Raw genomic sequence first — 27,335 nt, forward strand, 5'->3', positions numbered from 1 at the left:
GCGGTTGGGGGTCTGTAAGCAATTCACAAGCTGTAAGAGGTCTGGGGAACCTGTTAGGCAAGCTAGAGAGCTATCAGAGGGGTTTTAACTGAAACATCCCTTTCAAATGCAGAAGACTAAAGCCCTGATTTGACTTTTTCCAGAGAATATCAGAAGAGTGGAAAAGCAGGCAGATTCTTATTTTGGGGGGTGGGGGGTGGATGCTCAGGAAATTCCAGGGGGAAAACCTGAGGTCTGATTAGCCTTGCCATCAGAGCTCTTGGCGCATGACCTTGTCACAGGTGGAATTCCTCACGCTGGCTCCCGGCATAGATGTTTTTCTGGAACTCTTGCTTTTTCCATGATCCAGCGGATGTTGGCAATTTGATCTCTGGTTCTTCTGTCTTCTCTAAAACCAGCTTGAACATCTGGAAGTTCACGGTTTATGTAGTGCTGAAGCGTGGCTTGGAGAATTTTGAGCATTACTTTACTAGCGTGTGAGAAGAGTGCAATTGTGCGGTAGTTTGAGCATTCTTTGGCATTGCCTTTCTTTGGGATTGGAATGAAAACTGACCCTTTCCAGTCCTGTGGCCACTGCCACGTTTTCCAAATTTGCTGGCATATTGGGTGCGGCACTTTCACAGCATCATCTTTCAGGATTTTGAAAGAGCTCAACTGGAATTCCATCACCTCCACTAGGTTTGTTCGTAGTGATGCTTTCTAAGGCCCACTTGACTTCACATTCCAGGAGAATATCTATTTAAAGGCTTAGATATTACAAATGTATGGTATGATTATCTCTGGGAAGGCTCATGAAGCTGTTAGAATTGCCGCTGGGGAAGGAAACTTCAAGTATGCCTTTTTGTACAAGTTGAAAATTTTTCTTTTTACCAAGAGTAAAAATGACTTATCAGCCAAAAACAGCAACAACAAAAAACACAAAACCTCTCCCTTCCGCAGAAGATGAAGGGCTTCCTTGTAGGCAGTGCATCCATCCCCATCCTTACCGTCTCAAGCTGCCTGAGCTGCTGAGGACAAACACAGACCACTGGTTTTCTCAATCATTGTTTTTATTGGCTTTATAGGCTAAAGTGCATAGTAAAGACAAAAAAAGGAAATGTATACATAGCAAAGGGATGTTTTCTTGCCAACATTAGAAAGACCTGAGATGCCTAAGTGTCAATTATAGGGAACACTGGACTGAGGGAGTATGTACGCAGGAAGACCTGGGGGCTGGCTTCTGGTGTGGACCTGGGACCTGCAGAAGCCGCTAGCATGCTAACCCTGCCCAGGTAAAAGCTGCAATAGAGGGTGTCGGGACAAAGGGTCACACTTTGGATAGGTGCTTCTGGTACCAAATGAGAGTCTAGTTCCACTCAAGGCCCTGGGGAACCAGCACAACTACTGCACCTCCCCTACTACAGGAAAAGTAACCTCCACCATCCCAAAGTGCAAGTCACAGGAAGGGTACGGGAGTCACTCCTTAGCCTAGGCCTGCTGCACAAGCCCCCACCTGTGGGGTCACACCTTCCCCCACTCTCAGCGAATATGTAATTGGGTCATGATTGGTCCGCAAAGTCTCTGTCTCATCACATGCCTCCCTCTCCTGGAACGAAGGTGCCCAAGGAGAAGAGGAGGGGTTCTTGTGCTCCTTGAAATGATAATTCACAAACAACAATTCTGGGCCTCTGTTTATTAGAGCAGAAGTCAGCCTGCAAGTTAGGGCCTGGCAATTTAGAATGAGTCTGCTTCACTGAGCTCAAATCTGCCTCTGGAGCACTGCAGAGAAAGAACATCTGACTGAGTCAGGACCCAGAGACACTACAGGCAGCCCTGGGTGGAAGCCCAAACATGCTCCAGGCAGTCTGTCCACTAACTTGTAGGAGAGAAAAAGAAGAGAAATCTGTTAACTTTGCTCTCAGTTCTGGAGGTAAAGTGCTTACTCTAGCGCAGGGGTAAATCTAGAAACAAATGTGGGCAAGCCCTAAAAGTGGCTCCTTAAAGAGGTGCTAAGACTAAAAGACAATAATAAAAAACAACCTTCAGTTCCTTCGGCAGGGAGCTGGCCCAGCCCTGCGGTGGCCAGGGCAAAAGGCAGTGGGTGGGCTGCCACCTCCCTACATCATCCTCTGGAGCTCCTCATAGTTCATCAGGTTGTTGGCCGTGTCAGACCAGGCAGGGTGCCGGGCTCCATCCATCTCGGAAGCAAGCCGATTGCTTCTTTCCAGCGTGTGGTTTGCCCCCCCGATCACCTCCTGACACTCAGGGCACGTGGCCCTCTGCATGGCTCCCCCACAGTCGCCAATCACATAGATGTGGCCATTGGGGCACTTGAACCAGTGGCCACGAGGGTAACCCATGGCTTTGACGATCTGCACTCGCTCTTCCTCTGAGATGCCCAGGCCGGAGCAGGGGAGAATGGCTTTCAGAGCTTCCATCTTTCTCTGCACAAGCTGTGCATCCTTCTGGGTGAACTTACACGTTCTCTCAAGGATGTTCCGGACAGTGCGGATCTCCTCAGCGACGCTGCCTCTCACCTTCCCCTCGGCCATCTTGCAGCGGGTCAGGAGGTTCACCAGGTATCTGAGCCTCTGGATTTCACTTTGGAGGTCATCCAACTCCTGGCTGCTGAAGCTCAAACGTTTCTTGGCGAGCCATTTGTGAACCTGGTCTAATCGAGTCCTCACTTTCTTTTGCTCTAAGACATCCACTTTTTTCAGGGAATCATATAGGCCAGCCAGGTGGTCATAGAAGCTGATATAATTCTCAACAAGGCCCAGGTCCTTCACTGACAGATTTTTCTGGGCCAGCTTCTCTTTCAACTTCAGGAAATCTTCCGGGAGCAGCTGGCAGAGGAGGTTCTTCCCCTCCAGTAGGGCCATAAGTCGCTCTTGGCTGACTGCGATCTCCCCTGCTGAGCCCAAGATCTTTTCCTTAACGACTTCAATCTCTTCCAGGCACTGTTTGAGGCTGGTTCCGTATCTCAGATTTTTGCGGATGGGTACCTGGCAGATAGGGCAGACCTTCAACTTGATGGCAACTTCGTCACCTTGCTCGTTCATGTAGCGGTCTAGGGCTTGCACTTCAAAGATGTGGCTGCAGTCTTCCAGCTGTACAAAGCGAGCATCTGGCTCATCCTCAGAGCCAAAGAAGATCTGGGTGACTTCTTCCTGGTGGCAGACACGGCACTTCTTGGGGCATGGTTCCCCACACAAACCAATGCATGGGTGGCCACAAGCCAGCAGCTTAGTACAAGGCACGTAGCATGGCGGTCGGTTACAGGGCTCAGAGCAGAGTCTGGTGCACTGGTAGTGCCGGCAGCGCCAGATGCAGGGTTCCATGCAGGGAGTGCACAGTTCCCCACACTTCTTCTTGCACTGGCTGTGGACGCAGCGGTTCTGACAGGGCCGCTGGCAGGGTGGACATTCGCCAGTGCAGGGCTCCTGGCACTGGTGTGAACAGATGAGCAGGCGCTTGCAGGGCTGCTGACAGCGCTCATGGAAGCGCCCTTCGAAGCAGCTGTGGCAGGAGCCGGGACACGGATGCCCACAGTCCAGGGTGCTGCCACACTTGGAGGCGCACTGCCCAGTCAGGCCGTGCCTGAGGCCCCCTGTGTGACCACACTCCATCTGTTGTCTGTGCCCACACCTGAGCTCCACAGTGACCATTTCTGAGCACAGCCATACACAGTCTTCACCACATGGGTGGCTGCACCTGTGCCCACACTTTAGGACCTTGGGGCAAGGCTCTTGGCAGCAGAAATCTGACTCAGGCACAGAACATGGGACCATTTGTATATGGCCACACCGGAGAATGGTTTTGGGCACCTTCACCTGACAAGGCTGACACTCCTGGAAGCAGACAAGAGGGCACCGATGCCCATCTTGGCAGATCACCTTCTGGCATGGCTTCATGCACTGGAACTCCTTGTGTGAGGAGTCATAGGGGTGGCAGGCACGAGTGCAGACATGCCCGCAGCCCAGCCGGAATTCACAGGGTAGGCTGCAGCCTCCTTCGGGCACTTTTTGGAAGTCAGAAGCTTTGGATACTAAAGTGTGGGTGTCGGGGTGGTTCTGGCAGCAGAGCCGGAGGGCGCAGCCGATTTGATCATTCTCTCGAAGGGTGTGGATGATCTTGCTCCACAGGGGCACCTTGGCCAGCATCTGCATGTTCCCAATGCAGTACATGCCCTTCTTGGCACGGGACAAGGCCACGCAGATGCGGTTGGATATCTGGAGAAAACCCACCTTGCCTTCCTGATTGCTGCGTACTAGCGAGAGGAGGATGATGTCATTCTCCTCCCCTTGGTATTTGTCCACCACGTGGACCTTGACACCAGCGAAGGTCTTGGCAGGCATGAGTTTGCGCAGGCAGAAGAGCTGCCCAGTGTAGGTGGTGAGGATGGTGATCTGGGAGGGCAGGTACTCCTGGCACAGGAAGTACTTGCACAGCTCTACCACAAAGCGAGCCTCGTGCTGGTTCTGGTGGCTTTTGCCTTCTTGGATTTCCTGTTCAGGAAAGGTGTGTTCTACAAAGAAAAGGTTGGAAGAGACCCCCTGGAAAGAAAAAGAAGACACGTTAGGTTTATTCATGGCAGCTTTTTCTAGCTTCATATGTGCTGGCCACTGCCCCTGTTCTGGGGAGGAACCTTAGAAGGCTTCTGTATACTCAGTACCACAATCTTTAATTTATGAGCATCTGCTGTGCTGAGTGCTTTATATACATTATTTCCTGCAATACAGTAATGCAATCAGGCAGCAACCATTATTCTCATTGTACCGAAGACCCTTACCCTTAGAACTGGTATATAATTTGGTAAAGGCTACACAGCTACTAAATGGCAGAGCTTGGATTCAAAACTCCAGGTTTGTGTTCTCAACCTCTATACCACTCCTTTTCTTAATAACTAGCTTTTACTGTTTGGGGTTTTTGGTTTGTTTGCTCTGCTTTGTTTTTGCCACTGCTCGGCTTGTAGGATCTTGGTACCCTGATCAGGGATAGAATCTGGGCCCTGGCAGGGAAAGCACTAAGTCCTAACCACTGGACTGCCAGGGAATTCCCAATAGCTAGCTTTTTAGAAAGCTGGCTGTATACCCTTCTGAAAGCCCCTTTTCGTCCTGAGGAAAAAGATAACTTCCTAGGTTGCTGACAGCATCAGAGAAAGATCAGGTAAAGCAGATTCACCTTAATCTTCTCATATTTGAGAACAGAAGGATGGTTTTCCAGATCCTGGTAAATGTGAGGGGTCAAAAGCCGGGCAATTTCAGGACGCATGCGGTGCTGAAATAAGACATGTATGTCATTAAACACATGGGCAGAGAATAAATGGACAGTTTTAAAGACTAAGTTGCTAGTGGAAAATCTGGAGAGATGACATTTGAGAAGAACAGGGAGAAAAGAGCAGAAGAGAAACAGCTTCTTCATCTGACACAAACTCACCACGGCTGGTCTTGTGTTATTTTAAAACAGAAAACAAGATCAGCCAGAGTCATTTCATTACTAAACTAGCTTTATTTTATGAACCCTTTCTTGTTGGCAGTTGGCAGGCTGCCAGGAGCCTTCACCTGGACATTTGGTAATAATGAAGATCTAGCTTCTCACCTGGTAATTCAGACGGACAAAAGGAATGTTTACTTTCACTAGCCGTTCAAAGAGGGACACCTCCAGGTTGAAATTCTTGGCCAGGTCATACACATTGGCGCTGGGGCGCAGCTGAAAAGAAAAACATGGCTGAGGATTGTCCACTGAAAATGTATGTTAACCATCCACCCATCCACCCACCTATCAAATGTTTTTCAAGTGACTTCTGGGCTCCAGGCTCAGCTTTAGATGTTAACAGGCTAAGGGTAAAGAGTGACAAAGACCATGAAGCCAAGAAATAAGGGTGAAGTGACAGAATGCCTGGGGGTGGAGGTTCTTTACATAGGTCTCCCTGAAGAGTGACATCTGAGTTGACACCAGCATGGAGGAAGTTGCTAGTCATTCAAAAAGGAAGCCATTAGAGAAAACAGAAAGGATAGGAGTTGGGAACACAGTGAGCAAATGAGATAGATGGTGGTGTGAGGTAAGGTCAAAGAAACAGGCTGTACCCTGAGAATATAGGTCTTTGTAGGCCACTTTAAGATGCTTGATTTTTATATTAAGTTCAATGGGTAACCACTGAAGGGTTTTAAGCTGGGGAGTAACATGACCTGATTTGAGTTTTTTTAAAAAATTCACTTTGGTTCCTTTATGAGGAATGGATTACAGCATGGCAAAAAAAGGAAGCAGTAGGATGAGGAGCATGCTGTTTTAACAGTCCACTTAAAATGCCAAGGTAAATTAAAAACAGCAAAGAGGCCAGATGGAACAGATGACGCTACTTCTAAAATACGCCCCAAATCTAAGAGGACCTGCTCTGACACTGGACATGGGAGGTAAGGAAAAGAGGAATCACAGAAAGCCACCAACAAGCCTGAGGATGGAGGAAGGAAGCAGAGGCCAGGGTCTTCCTGTCTGATCCGCCCCCTGCAGAGAGTCAGTCCATCTTCTAGAGGGCCCAGGCCTACCTGCTGGTGGTCCCCAATCAGAATGAGGTGCTGGCAAGCTTTGCTCAGTGTGGCAATGGTGTGGGCCTCAAGGACCTCTGCAGCCTCTTCCACAATGACGATCCGGGGCTCCACCTTCTGCAGGATCTGGCGGTATTTGGCAGCACCTTGAGTGAAGAGAAGACTCCTCTGAGTGGATGTACTGGACTCCCTGTGTCACCGGCTTCAGGACTGGTGCACCCTGAGCCTGGGTCTGTTCCAGCTGAGTCCTCCCGTCCACCCAGGGCTCTGGGGACCACTGGACAAGAATGAGTGCTGCTGGACAGTCTCCAGAGCAGCAGCGTCCCCATGCCGTCACTGCTGAGCACTTGCTCTCACTGCGTTTGGAACCTCGGCACTGGGATCATTAGCTGCTGAAGTTCCAAATGCAATGGAAGCAGGAGGGTGAATTTCACCAAGAGAATCCAAAACAGAGCTTGCTCTCCAGAGCTCTTCATGGTATTTTCCTCTAACCTACTAAAGAAGCTTCTCTTTACCTGTCCCAGATAATCTGATAGGCATCTGGCACGAACCGTGAACTCCATGCTTTCTTACCTGTGGTTGTCATTCCTACAATCTGGGCATCTTTCAGGATGTGCAGGTCTTCCTGGAGTCTCAGCTCAGCCATTCTCTCTGCTGACGTGCGGTACTGGCGTTCATAGTTGAGGATCTTTCGGCGGGTGTCAGCCTGGTACATCTGGAGCCACAGCCTGAAGAATGTGAAGAATGAGGGAGAGGAAGCCACGTGCTCTTTGAGAAGTGGTTTAACCCCCTTCAGTGTGCCCTATGCATAAGTGGAACCTATACCCTAGAGGAGGTTACATGCCACAGAAAAAGAAGACAAGACCCAGATGTGCAGGGACCTGAGAGTCCTGTACAACAAAAAATGCCCAACAAAAAAGATGTGCAGAGAGATGTATGTAAGTGGTCAGGAACTAAGGAAGGAGGGGGATAAAAAACAGATGCTAATTACTGGACAAGAATAAGGAACTTTTAAAAGCTTCAAGAAGCATTTCTCACAAATTGTCTCTAATCCATTCCTGCCAAGCCCCCTCCCCCTCCTCCCCCAATTCTCTGTAAGTATAACAGATTATGTCAGCACTCTTGCTATAAAACCTTCCAACAGTCCTCTTCAGCCCTAACAGGCCCTGCACAACCTGCCCACTGACTCCCTCTCTGGCCTCACTTTCCATTTGTCTGAGCCACAGCCATGGTGGTTGCCTTCTTTCAGGTTCTCAAACAAACATGCTCCCTCCCATCTGGAGGCCTTTATGCATGTGGTCCTCACAAGCTCATCTGCTCCCCTTCCCAACTGGCCTTAATAAGGCCTACTCATCTTTCAGATCTTGCCTCCAGTGTCACTTTCCTGGATAGCTCAGACCAGCTCAGCTCCTTGGTTCTAATATTCTTAGCTCCTTGGTTCTTTCTTTCTTAGTGGTGATGCCTACTTGTAACTTTTTATTTGTGGAACAAAATTTGTCTCCCTGGTTAGTCTCTAAACCCCACAGGGTACAGCCAAGTGTGTCTCTTCCATCCCATGGCTGCATCTAGCACTCAGCTCATCGGGAGTGCTCGATCCATCATCAGTTAGCACTAATGTTGAGGATTTGAAGGGCTTATATTCTAGAAACAGGAAAGGGACACCCTAGGGAAATTACATGGACTGGCTGGGGGTGGGGGTGAGAATGGGGACAGGCACTGTACCTATAAAGCTGCCAGCGAGAATTCAGGTCCAGTTGCCAAACATCCTGGATTTTATTGGCCTCGGCCTCAGTCATGGTGTTCAGCTTGCGAAGCTCAACCTTCACTTTCTTCTTCATTCTCTTTTTCTGGCTGCGCTGGGTCTGCAGATATCAATACCAGTCAGTCACTGAGGAGAGATGGGCCTGGTTCTAAGATGGGGGCCAGAGCACACTGAAAAATGGAACTGTCATCTCTGATGGACATCTCTTAAATGTTCCACACTCTCCCCAGAGATATTTCATTGCTAAATGAGTGCTCTGGAGCCAGTATGTCTTGGTTCTAAGTCCCATCTACTACTTATTAGTTGTGGGACCTACAGTAACTAACTGAACCGCTATGTGCCTCAGCCTTCCCTTCTATAAAATGGGAATAATAACAGTACCTCTTCACAGAGTTGCTGGATTGACTGAAGCAGTAAAATACATGGAAAGCACTTTAGAAGAGTGCTGGCAAACTAGTTATTACTGACTGTCTTTTGACCACAGTCTGCTTCTTATTCCTAAAACATATGTCATGACAATAGCGGAGGTACGTCTCTCTCATTAAATGGTATATAAATCCTGCTAAGATGGTCTTAATGCCATTATATCAAGTTAGTATCTTAAACATGTGGGTGAAAAGCACCATTTAGGAGAAAGTACTCTTCCTTGGCTCTGTCAGAATCTGAGGCCATGAGCCTTTAGAAGGACTAGCATGCCAGATGGATGTCACAATACTATGGATACCCCTTTGCTTCAAAACCAAACAATTCAACTCCTCCTAAGGCCACAGCAGAGAGATGCCCAATCCATGCTTCTAAGTATTGTGATCGTGATTCTGTCCCTCACATAAAGAGACGTTGAACTGAACTAGGAGATCAGGCTCAAAGCCAGCAGACTGGAGAAAGCTGCATTCAGTAAAAACCTGCCCTCAAAGTCCCTTAGATCATCAATAGGGTTCAGTGTTCTACTGTCATAGTAACACACAGTAAATTCTGAGGACCCCAGGGTTCTATCAAAGGAAGGAGAAGACAGAAAGTCTGGGCATTTATACTATTCTGGCTCTAAAAGAAATAACCAATTTCAAAGTGAATGAAGGAGAAACACTCCATTCAGTCTATACAGCTTACTTCATTCTGTTTTACTTGAATCCTCTAAAATCCTAATGCCCGGGCTGGTTTGCTGTTGAGAATATCTATAAAAGCACCAAGCACTAAGGCCATCAGTGTCTGATCTGACTCATATGTGCTGCATTTCTCTAAAAATTCAAGAGAAGTCCTCGGCTACCTGCTTCCTGTTTTTCTAAGTTAGCATTTATTGGCAGGACCCCTCTAAAAGGCCATAATTTCTATACCCTTGAAAACTGGACCTATCTTATACAAGGATTAGGTTGTAAGAGAGGTAAATGAAAAGTGAAAATCACTCATTTGTATCTGACTCTTTGTGACCCACTGGACTATATAGTCCCTGGAATTCTCCAGGCCAGAATACTAGAGTGGGTAGCCTTTCCCTTCTCCAGGGGATCTTCTCAACCCAGGGATCAAACCCAGGTCTCCTGCATTGCAGGTGGATTCTTTTATCAGCTGAGTCATAAGGGAAGCCCTGTAAAAGGGTAAATTAAGCTCATTATGAGGATGAAGTGAATGTAGTGCAACAGAAGAAGGTGGAAATCAGGTCAGGACAGATGGTCTCAGGTCTGTTTCGGGAGAGTTTAACCCACAATCCCCTGGCGGTAATAACTGAATTCCCCTTTCCCACTCTGTTAGGGCTTTCGAGAGCTGTGAGGAAGTGAGTTACCTCCCACTCTCCTGCAGCTTGCTCCTGCCCGGCTGCCGTCCCGGGGCCATAGTTGTCTAGCCTCATGGCCAGAAGTACTTTCGCCAGCTCCTGGACTGCCCCATTCTCTTCCTTCTTCCGCCGCCGGGGCCGTACCACCTCTTCCTCCTCAATCATCCGGTCTGCTTGGATCAGGTCGGCCTCCTCTGCGATCTCAATCAGCGAACCGTCTTCTTCCCCTTCCTCCTCCTCCTCTTCCCTTTCTGCTTGGGCTAAGAGAGGAGAGCAGGCAGGACAGGGATGGAGAGTCTTAACGTCAAAGGGTAAACAAGGGTACCTACGAGACCTTAGATGCATGGAGACATTCCCAAGGTTTAAATGGTCACCTCCGCTGAGAGAAACACAGGAGGAATGAAGGGGAGAAAGACATGCTTCCTTACCCACATTTTAGTTACATTTAGAAAATCACATGAATGTATGCCTTTTTAAGGGAGATTTTATTATGTCAATATATATACAAAGGAAAGTGTACAACATAAACATGCAATTTAAATGATAATAAAAATATATAACACCCAGGTATCTTCCACCCAACTTAAGAAGCAGAAAGTTACCAATTTCTTTGAAGACATTTGTGGGCTGTACTAACTTGAATTTTTCATTACTTATTCCTCCCTTTTAACTTTACCATATACGTGTTGTTGTTCAGTCACTCAAATGTGTCCGACTCTCTGTGACCCCACGGACTGCAGCACACCAGATACCCCTGTCCTTCACTATGTCCCAGAGTTTTCTCAAACTCATGTCCATTGAGTCAATGATACCACATGTATAATGTATGTGTGTACTTGTGTTAGTTGCTCAGTTGTGTCCGAGTCTTCAACTCCACTGCTCTTCTGTCCATGGAATTCTCCAGGCAAGAATACTGGAGTGGGTTGCCATTCCCTTCTCTAGGATATAATGTATATACATCTTCAAATAATGCATCTAGCTTTGACTTTTCTGAGCTCTAAATAAATGAAATCACATTGAATATATTTTCCTGTAACTTGCTTTTTTCATTATGTTTCTGAGTCATATCATATTGCTGTATATGCTGTAATTCATTCCTTTTTACCGTTGTATCCATTATCTGAATAGACGGTAATTGATCCATCATGATGGACATTTGAGTTCCTTATGTGGTTCTGCCAATCAATATCTCCACTAGTATCATATCAGAGTTCCCACTGTTCACATTCTTATCAGTGTGGGATTACATCAAACATTTTAATTTTTGCCAGTCTAGTACGTGTGTAATAGTATATTATTGTAGTTTAAATTCCTCTCGTTTCTAGTGAGCACTTTTCATGTTTATTGACCATGAAGATTTTGTGATGTGCTTCTCTGAAAGTCTTTGATTTGTTTTCCTATTAAGGTTTTATTTGTCTTTTTTGATTGATTATAGCTCTTTATAAATTCTGGGCATTAAAGTCTTGCTCTTCTAGTCTTAACCACATTCCACCATTACACTTCTTACCTGTATTTTCAGGTGCTGCTGGAGCAACACTTTGGGTGAAAGAACCAACACCCAGACCGAGAAACTCCAACATCATGGAATGCTTCCGACCCTGGAAGCAAACCCATTCACTATCCTGAGGAAAGAAGAATTATTAGTCAATGAAAATTCTATGACAACTCAGTATGAAGGAAAGGTCTTCTCAAGGGATCAAAAGGTAATTCCCCTAGAACTCTCTTAAAAATGCAATGTTTGGGCAACTGGGTCTGTTAATAGAACTTGTATAGAATTTTAAAAACAGAATTTTCCTGCTTCTTTTGACAAAATCAGGAGCTATGGGGGCAATGAGCCTGTGTCCTGAAAGGCAACAAATGGCTGAAGAGCGCTGTTGCCATGCCTTTTCTGGTTTGTCTCAGTCCTCACTACTTAACAACACAGTTAACTAGCCTGCTTCAGTCAGTCACACGACCTGACTGACCCTTTTTAAGTTTTTGGGTTACAAACCCTGGAAATGCCAACCCACTGATAGTAGAGCTACCATTTCACTGGATTCCTAGCCACTCACTTTATAGAGATTGCGTCATGGACTGTCCTGGTAGTCTGGTGGTTAATACTCCACACTTCAACTTGAGGAGGGACTAGATAAATCCCTGTATGCTGCGTGGCACAGCCAAATGAGAAAAAAAAAAATCCAGAGTACATCAGATACTTCTTGTAATATCCTCTGAATGCAGGCATTATTATTATTCTTGTTGACTGCTGAGGGACCTGAGGATCACACTGGCTCAAGTCACACAGTCAGTCTGTGTTACAGGTCTGTCAAGTCCCAGGCCCTCTATACATGCTAAGTTGCCTTGCTATGATTTGGTTTCATTTAATAAATACTTCGAGCACATTTATTATAGTTAAGAAGTTTACAGATATTAACTTGCTTATCCAGTAACAATCCTATAAGAATTAAGTTGATCTGTAAAAGACTGCCTTTTTGCAAGTTAGATTTACAAATATTGGCAATTTCACATAGTTCAACTAAATATGATCCCCATGTGTGTGTATTTTTTGTTTTTTGCTGTGCCTCATGGCATGTGGGATCTTAGTTCCCTGACCAGGGATCAAACCCATGCCCCTTGAAGTGGAAGCTCAGAGTCTGAACCACTGGACCACCAGGGGAAGTCCCTATCCCCCTTTATAAAAGAGGTAACAGAACAAAAAAAAGTAACTCGCCTAGAGCAAAATCAAGATTCATATCCAGCAGACTGGCTCTAGAGTCTTATTTTTGACTAGTACATTCAGGTGACTTTTCTCCCGAGCAGGAACTTTCACGTCACAGCAGCATCACAGCAGACTGCAGCTAATACTTCGACTGCTGCTTCTGCCAGAGGCTCCCTCCCGGTCCTGGGCGAGAGAGGCCTGTGCCCCACAGGACGACCCCTCTACCTGGTTTGGTCCATTCATCAGGCTTTTCCAGTGCTGGGGAGAGATAAACTTCTCCAGATGCTGTTCCTGTAGTACCCCACGCATGGTACACTCCAGAGTCTGGGCCCCTTCATGCAGTTCTTGCTCTGACTCCTTCATTTCTGTCATGATCTACCAAGAGCAGAGGGAAATAAGCGGCTGAGGAAGTATGTCATCATGCTCAGCAGAACTCAGTCTCTGCCTTGAGGGAAAACAAAGGTAACATAGGAACAGCTAGTCTTAAAACCAGCGGATTAGTATCTAAAATGTCTAAAAGCCTCCTACCACTAGTAAGAAAAGGAAACAAATAATACAACAGGAAAATAGACCAAGTATACCATGGTGGAGACTTCTCTTTCCCTTAGTAGGAAGAATTCAGAGTTTTGGTTGGGCACAACATTGCCCAGCTAGAAGATGATATTTACCTGGCCAACAGGCTGGAAGAAGTGTTATGGGTGGTTTGGGAGAAATAACTTTAAGGTCCTGGGAGGGGCTGGGAGGGGCGGTGTGCCCTTTTCTGTCCTTTATCCATCTTGGACTATGAGGGCAAAGATCCCACCATAGGATTAGCAGAATGGAATGCTGGAAGGCACCTGGGTCGTTCCCAGGTTTGTGGTGCTTCTCTATCTCCCCTGGCCTGCCCACCCACAAAGCCACTGCTGTCTTGGTTGGTTCTCCCTTGAGCAACCTCAGATCTCCAAAGCTGGGACTTACACTCATGTAGGCTCTTCGGAGGTGCATAGGGAGGTTGTGGCGGAATTCCCGCTTGTTCCGCAGCTCCCTCAGGGTGAACTGCTTCAGGATTTCACTGTTGCTCCTTCCACCTACACGCACAATGCTGGTCTTTTGACACTTGTGGATGCCTAAGGAGCAAAGTGGAGCAGGGGCAGAGTTAAGAGGAGCTATGCTGGATTCTCTTGGGTAAGAGCTGCATGTGTCTGGGGTGTTGATGCAGCTGGTCCCTTAGGGTACAAACTGGTATTTACAGGAAATCTACCCCACCAGTGAACAAGAAGGCCCAAGAGATGACGTGATCTGCAGAGCAGTAAAGTGTGATGTTTCAGTGCAAAGGCTTTAGACTCAGACACCTGGGGACCCAAGTCTTGTCTTTACCACTTACTGCTATGTAACCTGGGGCAGGTCACTTAACTTGAGCCTCAGTTTCTTTGTCTGTGACTTGAAGACAGCAATACTTTCCCTATAGGGCTATGGTCTGGATAAACGAGAGATTATCTTTCTAGCTTCTGGGGGGGCCTGGCCCAAAGTAAGCATTAGTAAATGCTCTCTATTACTCACTCTATAGATATTTGCTGATTGCTTATTATGTGCCAGGCTAGGTTAGGAAGCTAAAGTAGTCAAAATGCAGGCTCAGTTCATTTGTTCTCATGACTCACAGTCTACCAGAGAAGACATGTAAACATTTTAACTTTATAAAATTTAATACTACAAATACACGCTAAAAGTGTATAACAGGGGACCTTAACTAGTTGGGTGGGGTATGGATCTAATTTTTGAGGATCTAATTTAAACTGAGACTCCAGGGATACTGAAGATTTAATGCAGATGAAAGAAGGATATAAAAGAGTGGAAAATAATAGTCTAAGCATTATTTTCCAAAGAAAAAATAAATACTTATTCATTCATTAATGCAATTAATATTTTTTGAGTGTCGAGAATGTGTCAGGATCTGTGACTACAGACAGAAATAGGACCAAAGTTCTTACCATTTATAGTTCAGGGTAGAGACATATACAAATAAATAGTTACATATGTGCCAATTAAGTCTTAGAAGAAAAAATACAACAGGACTTGGGGCAAGAAGGAAAGTCCATATGAGTGAGACCTAAGGAATGAGCTGGAACCATCTGGGCTGGATGCATCAAGACTGAGAGAGAGAAGAAAAGAAAAAGTACATGCTAGGCAGAGGAGACAGCATGGGCCAAGAAGAAGCTGAAGGAAGACAAGAAATTGTAGACAATCAGTGTGGCTGGAATTAGAACAAGGGAAGAGGCAGGACAAGAGCGTCAGACTTAGGGTGGAACAGACAACACACAGAGGAGGGCATGCAACCCACTCCAGTGTTCTTGCCTGAAGAATCTCCAGGGACAGGGGAGCCTGGTGAGCTACAGCCCATGGGGTCACAAAGAGTGAGGCACAACTGAGCGATTAAGCGCAAGCACACAGATAACACACAGCCTTTCCTGTCATGGTAAGGACGGACTGTGGACTTTCTTCAAAGTGCAACAGAGAGCAACTGAAGTTGCTCATGGTTCAACTACACATGCCTTAATAGAGAAGTTTATTTTTTCAGCTGTGCTGCATGGTTTGTGGAATTTCAGTTCCCTGACCAGGGAATGAACCTGTGCCACAGCAGTGAGGCCCATAATTCTAACCATAGACCACCAGAGAACTCTCAACAGAGAACAATTTTGCCTATAGATATTACCTTCCAGAAACTGGTCCAAAGCATGATTAGTGTAACACACAACCAAGATGGGGAACTTCTGGACGCTAATTTGCCAAACAGGCTCGTTGGTTAGAAGGGCCTGAACAATTTTTAGACCCACATAGGTTTTGCCTAAAAAACAAGGAAAAAGGAGTTAAAAAAACTTAAAGAGACTTTCTAAAAGGAGTAATTAATTACTTATAGCAAATTATTATTTAAAATTTTAAGGCAATACATTGAAATGGTTTAAAATCCTAGAAGCACAAATGGTTTTCTATTATGTTCTCCTTGTTCTTATGTCTCCAGCTACCTAGTTCCTCTCTTGGCAACAACCAACATTACTAGTTTATTGCGTAACTTTTCAGAGACAGTCATTCTATGCATACACAAAGAAAAATGAATATACAGTCTTTTTCTAGCTTCCCCCTTCCTTTCTAAAATACAAATAGTAGCAGACTATTTTCACTGCTCTATATCTTGTTTTTCTCACTTACTAAAATTGGAGGTGGTTCTGTCAATACAGAAAAAGAATCCTTTGTTTTTCACAGCTGGAAGGCATTGTTTTCAGCTAGTTTTATACTGACAGATATATATTAATACATTGTTTCCAGTCTCACATGGTGAATTATTTAGAAATGCTTTTAATATACCATAGTAGACTTGCCTTTGTGATAGGAGGGAAAAAGTCACAGAAATCAACACTGGAGTTAGAGTTATGGGCTCATTAGTAAATGCTAAATTCTTACATTGTGTCAGGCTAAGAAGGTAGCCACTGTCCTCAAAAGTACTCAATACTCAGTAATACAAGAAAATAAAAAATTTCAGTATAGCGGAATACTTTTCAGTATAGATAAATAAATGACAATTTCTTGCTTCTTTTTCTTCAAAAGTATGTTTCAAGTGCCAAATAGGTGTTAGATATGGGGTTAAGTACAAGAAATACAATGGTGAGCAAAACAGCTATGGTTCTTATCTTCCTGGAACTTACAGACTTGCAGAAGAGAAAGATAATCAAACAAACAAATGTAAAAATCACAAATGTGGGAAATGAGAAATACAAGGTAACAAGAAAACAACTGGGATTTTGGTCTTACTCAATGAGACTAGAATAGGCTTTTTATCTATCACTTCTGGGAAAGTGGTAACTGAGTAAGGCTGGGCAAGAGAGAATAGAAATGGACTGGCTGGGAGGTTCCTGCCATCTTCCAGGGAGTGACAGAGGATAAGGCCTGGCTCCAACAGCTGAGATAAGGAGACAGACTGGGGAGCAGTTTCAGAGGTAAACTTCATTGCAACAGGATAATGGTTTGGCTGGGCTGGGGAACAGAAAAGAGTAACTCCCATGTTTTTAATTTGGAGTCTTGGATGGATAAGGAGACCTCCAGAGGAAAGAAAATCTTTATAATTCAATATTTGCCCCTTCTCTCCCACTGCTTCCTTCCCCTTAGAATGGATACTTTTTGGGATTTCTACCTCCAAGATGACCCCTCTATCACCTCCCCTCAAATTCACAGGTAGCCTCTTTTTTAGTAGCTGCGTGCGTGTGTGTATGTGTGTAAAGCTAGTGTGAAATTACTAAATTATTACTATACTTGGAGCTAAAGAATCCCAATTCAAATGATAATATTAGGGGAAGTTATTTGGAACACAACATTTTTTAAATATACTAACAGCTCCTACAAATCAGTAAGAAAGGGAAACCATCCAATAGAAATATGTCAAATATAAAAAGGCAATCCATAGAAGCAGTAATATAAGTAGCTAATAAAGACAAGAAAGGATATTTAATCTCACTCTTGATTAGAGAAATACAAATTAACCACTGTGATATACATTTCTAGAGGGCAATTTGGCACTACCTATTAAAATTACAAATACAAATATTATTTGATTCAGTTAGGGATTTCTCCCCTGGACATATTCTGCTTCTGTGTGAAATGACTCACAAACAAGGTTATTTACTGACATCGTTTGTTTTAGTAAGTCTTTCCATAGAGAACTGGTTAAAGAGATTATAAACTAATTATACAATGATGTGTTACATACTCATAAACAGGATGCCACTTGTGCACCAATATGAAAGGATCACCAAGATAGTTTATAAGTTAGCAAAGGAATATGCAAACTGTTTTCTAGCACAGTGAGTTAAAAAAAAAGTAGGGGAAATAAATATAAGTATGCATTTGCTTGAATATACATAGACTATCTCAGGAAGGATAAATAGGAAGACAATAACATCGTTTGCTTTAGATAAAAGAACCAAGTGGGATGGTGAGGGGAGAAAGACATGGATTAAAAAAAAAAATTTGAACATAAAACTAAAATTAAAATGAGCCAAAATTATAATCTCATAGATCAGGGAAAACTGCTAATGAGAAACTAAGATTGATAACATACAACAATGATGGAAAGTATATAAGGAAATAGGAACACTAATTCATTCTTGGTGGCAGTACAAACTGGTATATCCTTTTCTTCATCTAAAGCCCTGAAAGCATCACTTTAATTATGCATGTTTTCCCATCATATGGGTGTCTCATCAGTAAGAGCTTTGCATTTTGTTACATTAATTTCTTATCATGAGCTGCCATTATTTTATTGTTATTTTTTAAGGACCTCTTCCCGTTGTTTTTTTAATATTCTTTTGAGAGGGTAATATAGCAGTACCTACTAACTATTAATGTGAATTCCCACCTTAAGGAAAAACACTACAGAAGTAATTAGCAGAGTACTCAAAGATAAACACACACAGAACTAGATATATGAATACTTAATAAGCACTGTCTGTGAAACTAAAAAACAAACAAAAAACACAACATGGTACATTTACGCCATGAATACAGGCATGTTGTAAAAAGAGTGAGGTACTTTTCTAAATGTGATTGTACTGTAAAGAATGTAAAAATATCCCTAACATGTAGTTGTATACATACATATGTAAATTGTAGACCCATATATATATAGATTGGAGAAGGCAATGGCACCCACTCCAGTACTCTTGCCTGGAAAATCCCATTGATGGAGGAGCCTGCAAGGCTGCAGTCCATGGGGTCGCTCAGGGTTGGACACAACTGAGCGACTTCACTTTCACTTTTCACTTTCATGCATTGGAGAAGGAAATGGCAACCCACTCCAGTGTTCTTGCCTGGAGAATCCCAGGGACGGGGGAGCCTGGTGGGCTGCCATCTATGGGGTCACAGAGACGACTGAAGTGACTTAGCAGCATATGTATATATATATATATAAATATAGCATAATCTCATTTTTGTTATATAAAAAATGGGAAAAGTATGCATGTATGTATGAAACATATAAACACATTCAGAGACACAAAGATGTATCAGTTTTAATTTTGGAAAACATCTGGAATGATGTACGTCAAACTGCTAATAGTAGCTATCATTCCAGAGAAGGATTAGAATGGCACACAGGGTCAGGGAGGAGGTAGATAGGTGTATTTCCAAGAGAAACGAGTACAATGAGGTAGATGACAGAGCCAGGAGCTGGCTTCTAAACTGCCTGAGTCTCAGGTCTGTCGACTGCCATCTGTGTGAGCATCAACATATCATTCAACTCCTTTTTGCCTTAGTTTTTTCATCTATTGCATGGAATGGCTTCTACCTCACAGACTTGCAATGAGTTAACATATGCGAAAAATATAAGATAGTATTTGGTACACAGGGTATTTATAGTTGATACTATTTAAATTTACATAAAATCAAGCAAATCAATACAACCTTTGATGAAGCAGACAGAAGTCAGGCATCTCCCTAAGTCTGACCCCTTAGAAGTCTTTTCTAACCTTGTGATTTTGATCTATTACCATGTATACCAATGAGTCCTCACTGGAAAATCACTATGAGTAGTTGCTTTTTTTTAATTTTTAAAAATTTTCACCTATTTATTTTTTGAGCAGCTACTTTTAAAACAAGTTTGATGCCCATTTCAGGGGAATGTCTTAAATTGAGACATTCTAGAAACCTAGAGTCAAAGCCACTCTTGCCTATCTCACAGGGCAGATGTGTGCTGTGAAAAATTTTATCTTACCTGTTCCAGGAGGTCCTTGAATAATAGCCAGTTCTCTTGTGAGAGCAAACCGCAAGGCTTCCATCTGGGAGTCATCCAGCCTCAGGGCTTCTTTTGAGGGCCACTGGCAGGGGTCTAAGACATTAACGCTGGGACATCTCAAGCCCTCGGCGTTCCTCAGAGATTCCCAAGTGGCTGAGGGATTCTTTATTAACGGAGTGAAATCATATCTGCCCCCCATGAGCAAGTACCTTGGCTCCCTCACATCAGAGTTACACTCCACGATGTTCCTCTGGAAGGGGACATCTTCCTCTTGGACTTCCTGGAGTCCTTCCAGGACGTGCCTATAGGCCTCAAAGTAGGCGGTTGTCTCCACCATGAGGAAAGAGTCAGAGGGCTGGACATCTGCGAGCAGCTGTTGGCTCTGCTCATTGAAAGAGAGCTGGACAATTCCTCGGCAGAGATCTTCCTGCTCCCGGTTAGACACAGTAGCAAAAAGAAACGTCTCAAAGTTGTCCTTGGACATGCACACTAAGGACCCATAGAGCAATCGCTTGGAGTTCTGCCAGCGGACAAACTTCAGTGGTTTTGTGTCAAATTGCACCTTGTAGACAATACCTGTCGATGAACACATGGGGGTGATAATCCTGGTATCAAAGTAGATTCGGATGTCATCAAACTTTCTCTTCCTCAGGCCTTGGTCTTCAAAGCTTTGGAGAAGTTCCAAAATGCCCTCTCGTAGGGGTCTGACAAAATCCTCTCGTAGGAGTCTGAAGTGGGTATCTAGATAGACAGCAGTGCTGTCATATTTTCCAGAAATAATGTTGGGGCGAAGGAACGGCCTCTCATCCAAGTGCACTTCATTGTAAGTGGGGTAAATGGGCATGGTCCGGTAGCTCTCAACATGGTCTTCTGCCTTGGGCTGCACAAGAGTGTAGGTGTCCACTCTTAAAGTGCCCTCTCGCCTCTTTTCCTGCAGATGTTCAATGATGGTCTGGACCTTTTCCAGGTTCTTCTCTGTCTCCTCTTTTATGTTAACACCAGAGGCCCTCAAAGCATTAAGAGAAGCTGGCAAGAGAGAAATGAGCATGGAAGTTTCCTGCACAGAGCTGGCAGGGAAGACACTTACAAGGTCCTGGAGGAAGGAGATGATATTGCTAATGTGTTCTGGATACTGGTTTCGAACTTCAGGGAGGGGTTCAGTGATCATCCCTACCACATAAGCTGGCAAGCAGACTTTGAGGAATTTTGAATTCTTCAACATGCCCAGGACATGAAGAACACTGTGGCGGTCCATTCTGGAACTGCAAGCCTTCCGAACAACCTGGCAGATGAGCTCAAGCAAGTCGGACTTCATAAAAGAATGAGACAAGAGTTCCTTCAGTCCCGAACATGTGGCAAGGGTGATGACCACCTCAGAGGAGTCTTTCTGCAGAAGACTTTCCAGGAACTTGTAGCCCAGTTTCTTCACCTGCTGTGGCTGTTCTGCAGGTTTTTGCTGGGGGGTCCGCCACTGCTGGAAGTTTTCATCAGATCGTGGTGGGGGTCTGCGGTTCCTTCCCTCCTGGTTGCCATTTCTCCTCCTGTTATCATTTTCCTGACCATGTCTTTGGCCTCTAGGCTCGTCATTGGTATGCCCTTCCTGATTCCTCCTTCCCTGATGTGGGTTCCTGCCCATGGCCCCAAACCTCTCTTCTCTTTGCCGATGAGGAAAAGGATGGTTGTTGGCCCTGGGATGCCTTCCGGGCTGGCTGGCTCCTCCTCTGAGATTATTGGCTGGTGGGTTATTGGCCTGATTTCTAGCTCTTGGTGGTAATTCTCCATCCATAGGTCCTAAACACAATGGGAATTTGGGGCAAACATAAAAATCAAGATGCAAGAAAATCCAATAGTACAACAATATGAACATACTTTTATTTTCCAAAACAACTGAGGAGCTTAGGTTTTATTTGGAGAGAAAAAAGGTTTCCTACCAAGTCATGTAATAAATATAAAATAGATTACTATGGTTGCTGTATACATTATGAAAATACTGTTTTTTCAGAGGGTACAAAAAGGAAAAAGGGAATAAACATTTGTTGAGAACCTCATACATGACAGAAATAATTACTCATTTAATCTTCATAAGCTGGGATTATTTCAGGGGCTCAAAGAGATCATCTTATTTTCTCAGCCTCTTGCCAATACCAAATAATAGTGAAAGCATGAGTTTCATAGCCAAACAGACCTGATTCAAATCTTGGTCTAGGGACTTCCCTACTGTACAACCTTGGCTAAGTTGTATAATTTCTCTAAGCCTCACTATCTGGGTTGCTGTAAACATTAAATGTTTATAAGATGCTTAGTATACTATCTGACATATAAAGAGCTCTCATTAAATGTTAGTTATTACTAGCAGAAATACTAATCATTTTTTATTGGGAAAACTCTATTGATTTCTAGGGCCATAGTTTCTGTCTCTAAACAATTAGGTCACAGGCAACAGAGGCATCAAGCGGGGTAAAAGTATACAGGGAAATATATATTTGAACTTTGCTTAGTATCAGATGGCAAAGGGGAAGGTAGGACTTCCTTTCCCAAGATGTTTTTGAGCCAAATAACAGATTGTGAAGGAAACCGAAAAACGAAACTCAAGTTCTGTTTCAGGTCTGAAAAATGAAACTCAAACTTTGATTCAGGAAACTGAAAAATGAAACTTAACTCTTCCTCCTTTCTGCAGCACGAGTTCATCTACATAGTACTTCTCTATTCCCAATCCTCAGACAAGGAGGTCTGCAGAAGAGCAGAGGTGCCCAGCAGACACAGGAAAGCTAACGCCATCCTGTGGATGAGGCTGAACGTGTCTTTCTTGATCTGCCACACATTTCATAGACCTTGGCCAATTTACCCAAGCCCATTTTCTTTCACTTTCCTTTCCTCTAAAACTGAGTCTGGAGCTGACCCAATTTAGCAGAATGACTTGGAGAGTTTAAAAACAAATAAACAAAATAAGACTGTATGCAATGATTTGATGATAACAAATGTTATGAAAGTTTCAAATGAATATCATATTCAAGACGACCGTGCCATTTCATGTCGTCAGATCCAAAAAAATCTACTAATGTACATATTTCCTTGTAACTGTTGCTTTTACATTTACTTTTCAAACTCCCAAGATATCATTAAATTTAGTCCTACTTTTAATACTGGTAAAAAGTCCTACTTTTAATGCTGGTCTGATTAGAAGACAATGTTTTGGAAGAATGGAAAATTGTATTATTTCTCAACCTTTCAACATTCACATAGTTCATAAAATAATATTCTACAGTTCTTCCTCATCTGTTCCACAACTGAAATTTGGAGGATATATTGCAAACTTAGGAAAAGGCAAGGCTCCATTCAGTTTTGTTTTAGACAGTTCTGAGCAAACAGAATAATCATTGCAATAGAGTGATGTTTTTGGAACTAACTTTGCTTTGGTGACTAGGACTCTATACACATACCATCAAACACATAGCTACTAGCTGGCTATGTGTAGCTATTAAGCATCTTAAATGTGACTAATCTGAATTAAGATCTGTAAACTGACACATGGAATTTTGAAGCCTTAACAGAAAAAAAGTTAAAAACCTCATTAAAATTTTTTATATTGGTAACATCTGATAATACTGAATACTTCCAGGGAATAAACACAAAATTGAAATTGCTGAAGTACTATGAACACTAATTAGAAAAGGCAGGTGCACTCTTATGTTCTTCACAGCATTATTTACAATAGCCAAGATATGGAAGCAGCCTGAGTAAATTAATAAAGAAGATGTGGGGTGTACACACACACATACACACACACAATGGACTATAACTCAGCTATAAAAAGAACTAAATCTCACAGTTATTAACAAGGGTGGACCTAGAGGGTATTACGGTAAATGAAATAAGGCAGAGAAAGACAAATACTCTATGACTTTACTTATATGTGGAACTTTAAAAAAACAAAAGAAATGAACAAACACACAAAAAAAGAAACAAAATTATAGATACAGAGAATAAACAGGTGATTACGAGCGGGGAGGGAAGTAAGGGAAGAAGAGAAGTAGGTGAGGCAGATTAAGAGGTACAAACTCCCAGTTATAAGATTAATAAATAGTAGAGAAATAATGTCCAACACAATAAATGTAGTTAACACTGCTATATATTATATATTAAAGTTTTTAAGAGTAAACCCTAAGATTTACCCTAAAAATCCTAATTTTTTCCTTTATCGCAAGGAAAAAACTTTTTTCTGTTTCTTTGGTTTTGTCTCTATATGAGATGATGGATGTTCACTAAACTTATTCTGGTAATCATTTCATGATATATATTTAAGTCAAATTATTATGCTATATACCTTAAACTTACACAGTGCTATATGTCAATTATATTTCCATAAAACTAGAAGGAAAAAACTCCAAGAAAAGAACTATAATAATAAAATATATTCAATTATAATCAAATGATATTATTTGGATACACTGGCTTAAATAAGACAAATATCACATTTTATTAAATGATTATTTAGTATTAAGTTTTTAAATTTCATGTCACCTGTTTTTTGTTTTTAATGATGCTACTAGAACATCAAAAATTATGTTTTTGGCTTGCATTATGTTTCTACTGGATAATGCTGCTCTAAACCAGTTATTGCCATTTCTAATACCTCATCTCTACCTTTGCTAAAGTGAACTGTACCATTTTAGAAGCTCTCTTAAGGAAAGGGGAGGGCTGTCTCGTCTCAAAGTCACTCATGCTGTAACTAAGGAATAAATCATTCTCAGTTTTTTTTGACTTTGCTGCTCGGCCTGCAAGATCTTAGTTCTACAACCAGGGACTAACCCTGGCCATTGCAGGAAAGTACCAAGTCCTGGAGAAGGAAATGGCAACCCACTCCAGTATTCTTGCCTGGAGAATCCCATGGACAGAGGAGCCTGGTGGGCTACAGTCCATGGGTTTGCAAAGAGTCGGACACGACTGAGCGACTTCACTTCACTTCACCAAGTCCTAACCACTGGACCTCCAGGGAATTCTCAAGAATAAACCATTCTTTACTTGAGAGATGCAGTCAATTTTGGTGGGCCTGCTCATCCATAAGGAACTTGATTTCCTTCCCATTATAGATTTTCTTCAACTTATGTTAGGTTATTTTCTGATAAGCCCACTATAAGTTCAAAACATTGTTAAAAAGGCACTAAATACACCTAATCTATCAAACATCATAGCTTAGCCAAGCCTACCTTTAATGTGCTCAGAACAATAGCCTACAGTTGGGCAAACTCATCTAACACAATGCCTATTTTATAACAAAGTGTTGAATATTTCATGTAATTTACTGAATAATGTACTGAAAGAATAAAATGGTTGTCTGGATACAAGCGGTTTTGAGTGTATTAATTGCTTGCTCTTCAGACAGCAAGGCTGACTGGGAGCAGAAGCTCACTGCTGCTGCCCAACATCACAAGAGAGCATCTTACCACACACACATTGCTAGCCCAGGAAAAGTTCAAAATTCAAGTCTGAAGCACAGCTTCTACTCAATGCATATGGCTTTTGGACTATCTTGTAAAGTCAAAAATCATAAGTGGAACCAACATCAATCTGGGATCATCTGAGAGTAGAAAATCTTGCTCACCTCTGTGGTTAATACGAGGATTCCTGGGTCCCACCTCTGGACAAGGTCTTCGGTCCTCCATGTCTGAGTCACCTGATTTCCTCCACGGTCACGTTATTTCAGTTGTCTGGAAGTCTGCACGGTTTGACAGTTTTCAGTAGCTTTGAAACACAGCATCTAGCAAAAAAGAAAAAAACAAACACCCAAATAATATCAGGCTAATCCTTCTACCTCTATATCTTAATGCTTTGTTAACTAAGACTGAAACACAGATTTTAATCATGTGTACAAGTGTTCAACTCTGTGAATGCCCAATTATGATACAAAATGGGAAATTCACAATTTAGGATCAAATTCCAAAGGATCAAATTCCCCCTTCCCTGCATCCTTGTATTTTCTTGAGGTTAAGTGAGTGTCATCATTTCCCATTCAAAACTCCTGTTTGGTTTATACCTTTAGCCAAGTTACTTAATCAGTTGCTAGGTTTCATTTTCCTCTCCTATAAAGCAAACAAATATTGTTGCCAGGACAGAAAAAAGTACATTTTTATTAACCCCAAAATCATGTATTCACCACTCCACCCAACACTTCTATCATATAATGCTCTATAGCTTGCAGTACTCTATAGTTTGTAAATAATTAGTGAGCAGATAGCCCTATACTACTCTCTGGAACAGAGCCAAACTGATTAAGCCCTCCCCTCCGCAGGAGCAAGAATAAAGAAATAACATGTTTCAAAAACCAGGAGGCTTAACATCTACTGCATACTGTTTTCTCAGGACCAACTATAAATAGGAATCTGCAGTTCCTTCCTTCTTTCTTCTATCTTGATTTGCAAAGGTAGTCCTACAGGAGTAAGAGGAAATCCCTTTAAAGGAAACTTCTCCATCCTACTCATACACATCATGTGGGCTGGGGCTGGGGAAAGAGTGGGTAATTGAGAGTTCACAGCAAAGGGACCTTTTCCAACTGTCCCTCTCATTGAGTTTTAACACATTCATACTTGGAAACTGTGAACAGATCTGGCATTATATGAGGAGTAGTTTCTATCTTCATGGGAAAAAGGAGTCCCCTTCCTTCCTGCTGGGAATATTTTTTGAATCTCATCTCTCATTTTATCAAACCCAGTTCTCAAGGCACAAGTTCAACATTTAGTTTTTCTGTTTAATTATAAAAACTTCTCAGGGAACAATTCCTTCTCTTGTTGAAAAAAAAATACTAAAATAGAAACTCACAAATTTCTGGGATAAAAGATACAGAAGAAAAGAAAGCAGAAAGGCAAGGAAAGGGAGAAGCAGGGAGGAACAGGAAATGCTACCAAAAAAGCAAACTAGAGTGGGTTTCTTTGGAAATCAAAGCCTCAAAGGACAGGAAGAAGAAAATCAGTGATGTTCAAGCCAATGGAAGAGTTAAATCAGAGAAGAATGTAGTTTACCAGAGTGGAATGAAAAATGTTAGAGGAAGTCTCCAGGCTCCTGAGAGAGTAGAAGAAAGGATGGAGAAGTCCCTGACACCCAGGGCCTCAGCAGGTCCTGATGGAGCTATTATAGGGTCAAGGGACAGCAAGGGCTGGGTGGGGCCACAAAGAAGGTGCCCTGGCAAGGCTGAAGCCTGGAGCGGCTGGAGAGGTTGGGGAGACTGCAAGAGGTTTGGGGTTCTCAAGAGGAGGGCGGAACTGAGCTCAGCTGGGGGTTGCCTGCTGAAGCGCCGGGGGCAGGGAGGGGGGCGCCTGGAAATAGGGATGGGGAGTCTAGGTGCGGAGGGTGCTTCTAGAAGAAGGGGGATGAGTGAGGAGATGGAAGGTGAGGATGAACGAGGGGCTGTGGCAGAAAGTGAGGACGGAGATGTGGGGGACAGAGGGGAACTAGATGATGAGGATGTAGGCGGAGGAGGTGATGGAGACGCTGAGGAGGGTGAGAGGGACACTGGCAAGAGGGGACAGGGGCTCAGGTGGATGATGGGGGCGCTGAGGGGGTGACGAGCGCGGAGATGGGTGATGGAGGTCCTCAGAGAGTGATAGGGGCGCTGAGGCGGGTGATGGGGACGCGGGGGCTGAGGGGGTGGCGGGGCAGGGTAAGGGCGGCCCGGGCGCCGAGGGGCAGCGGGCGGGACCAAGTGTGGGACAGGGGCGCGGGGCAGGGGGTCGCTCACCGGGCTCCGGTGCGGCCTCTCTCCGCCGCCGCCGCCGCCGCCGCCTGGCACTCGGACTCGGGCCCAGGCAGGTTAGCGGCCCCGCCCGGCGCCG

General features: G+C 43.7%; 1 protein-coding gene across 1 annotated transcript; it reads right to left on the reverse strand.

Moving 5' to 3' along the window:
- Window positions 1-1,078: 1,078 nt before the first annotated feature.
- Window positions 1,079-27,313, reverse strand: ZNFX1 (zinc finger NFX1-type containing 1). Its single transcript, XM_068986946.1, has 14 exons — window positions 27,242-27,313; window positions 25,112-25,267; window positions 19,489-21,300; window positions 15,442-15,573; window positions 13,710-13,858; window positions 12,978-13,127; window positions 11,562-11,676; window positions 10,064-10,314; window positions 8,250-8,389; window positions 7,101-7,255; window positions 6,528-6,673; window positions 5,581-5,691; window positions 5,164-5,259; window positions 1,079-4,535 (listed from the first exon to the last, which is right to left on the reverse strand). Exons 2-14 carry the CDS (start codon window positions 25,170-25,172, stop codon window positions 2,097-2,099), a joined length of 5,757 nt encoding a protein of 1,918 aa, XP_068843047.1. The 5' UTR covers window positions 25,173-25,267; window positions 27,242-27,313; the 3' UTR covers window positions 1,079-2,096.
- Between the last annotated feature and the right edge of the window lie 22 nt (window positions 27,314-27,335).

Source organism: Capricornis sumatraensis, chromosome 15, assembly GCF_032405125.1.
Source record: "Capricornis sumatraensis isolate serow.1 chromosome 15, serow.2, whole genome shotgun sequence".
Taxonomy (NCBI): domain Eukaryota; kingdom Metazoa; phylum Chordata; class Mammalia; order Artiodactyla; family Bovidae; genus Capricornis; species Capricornis sumatraensis.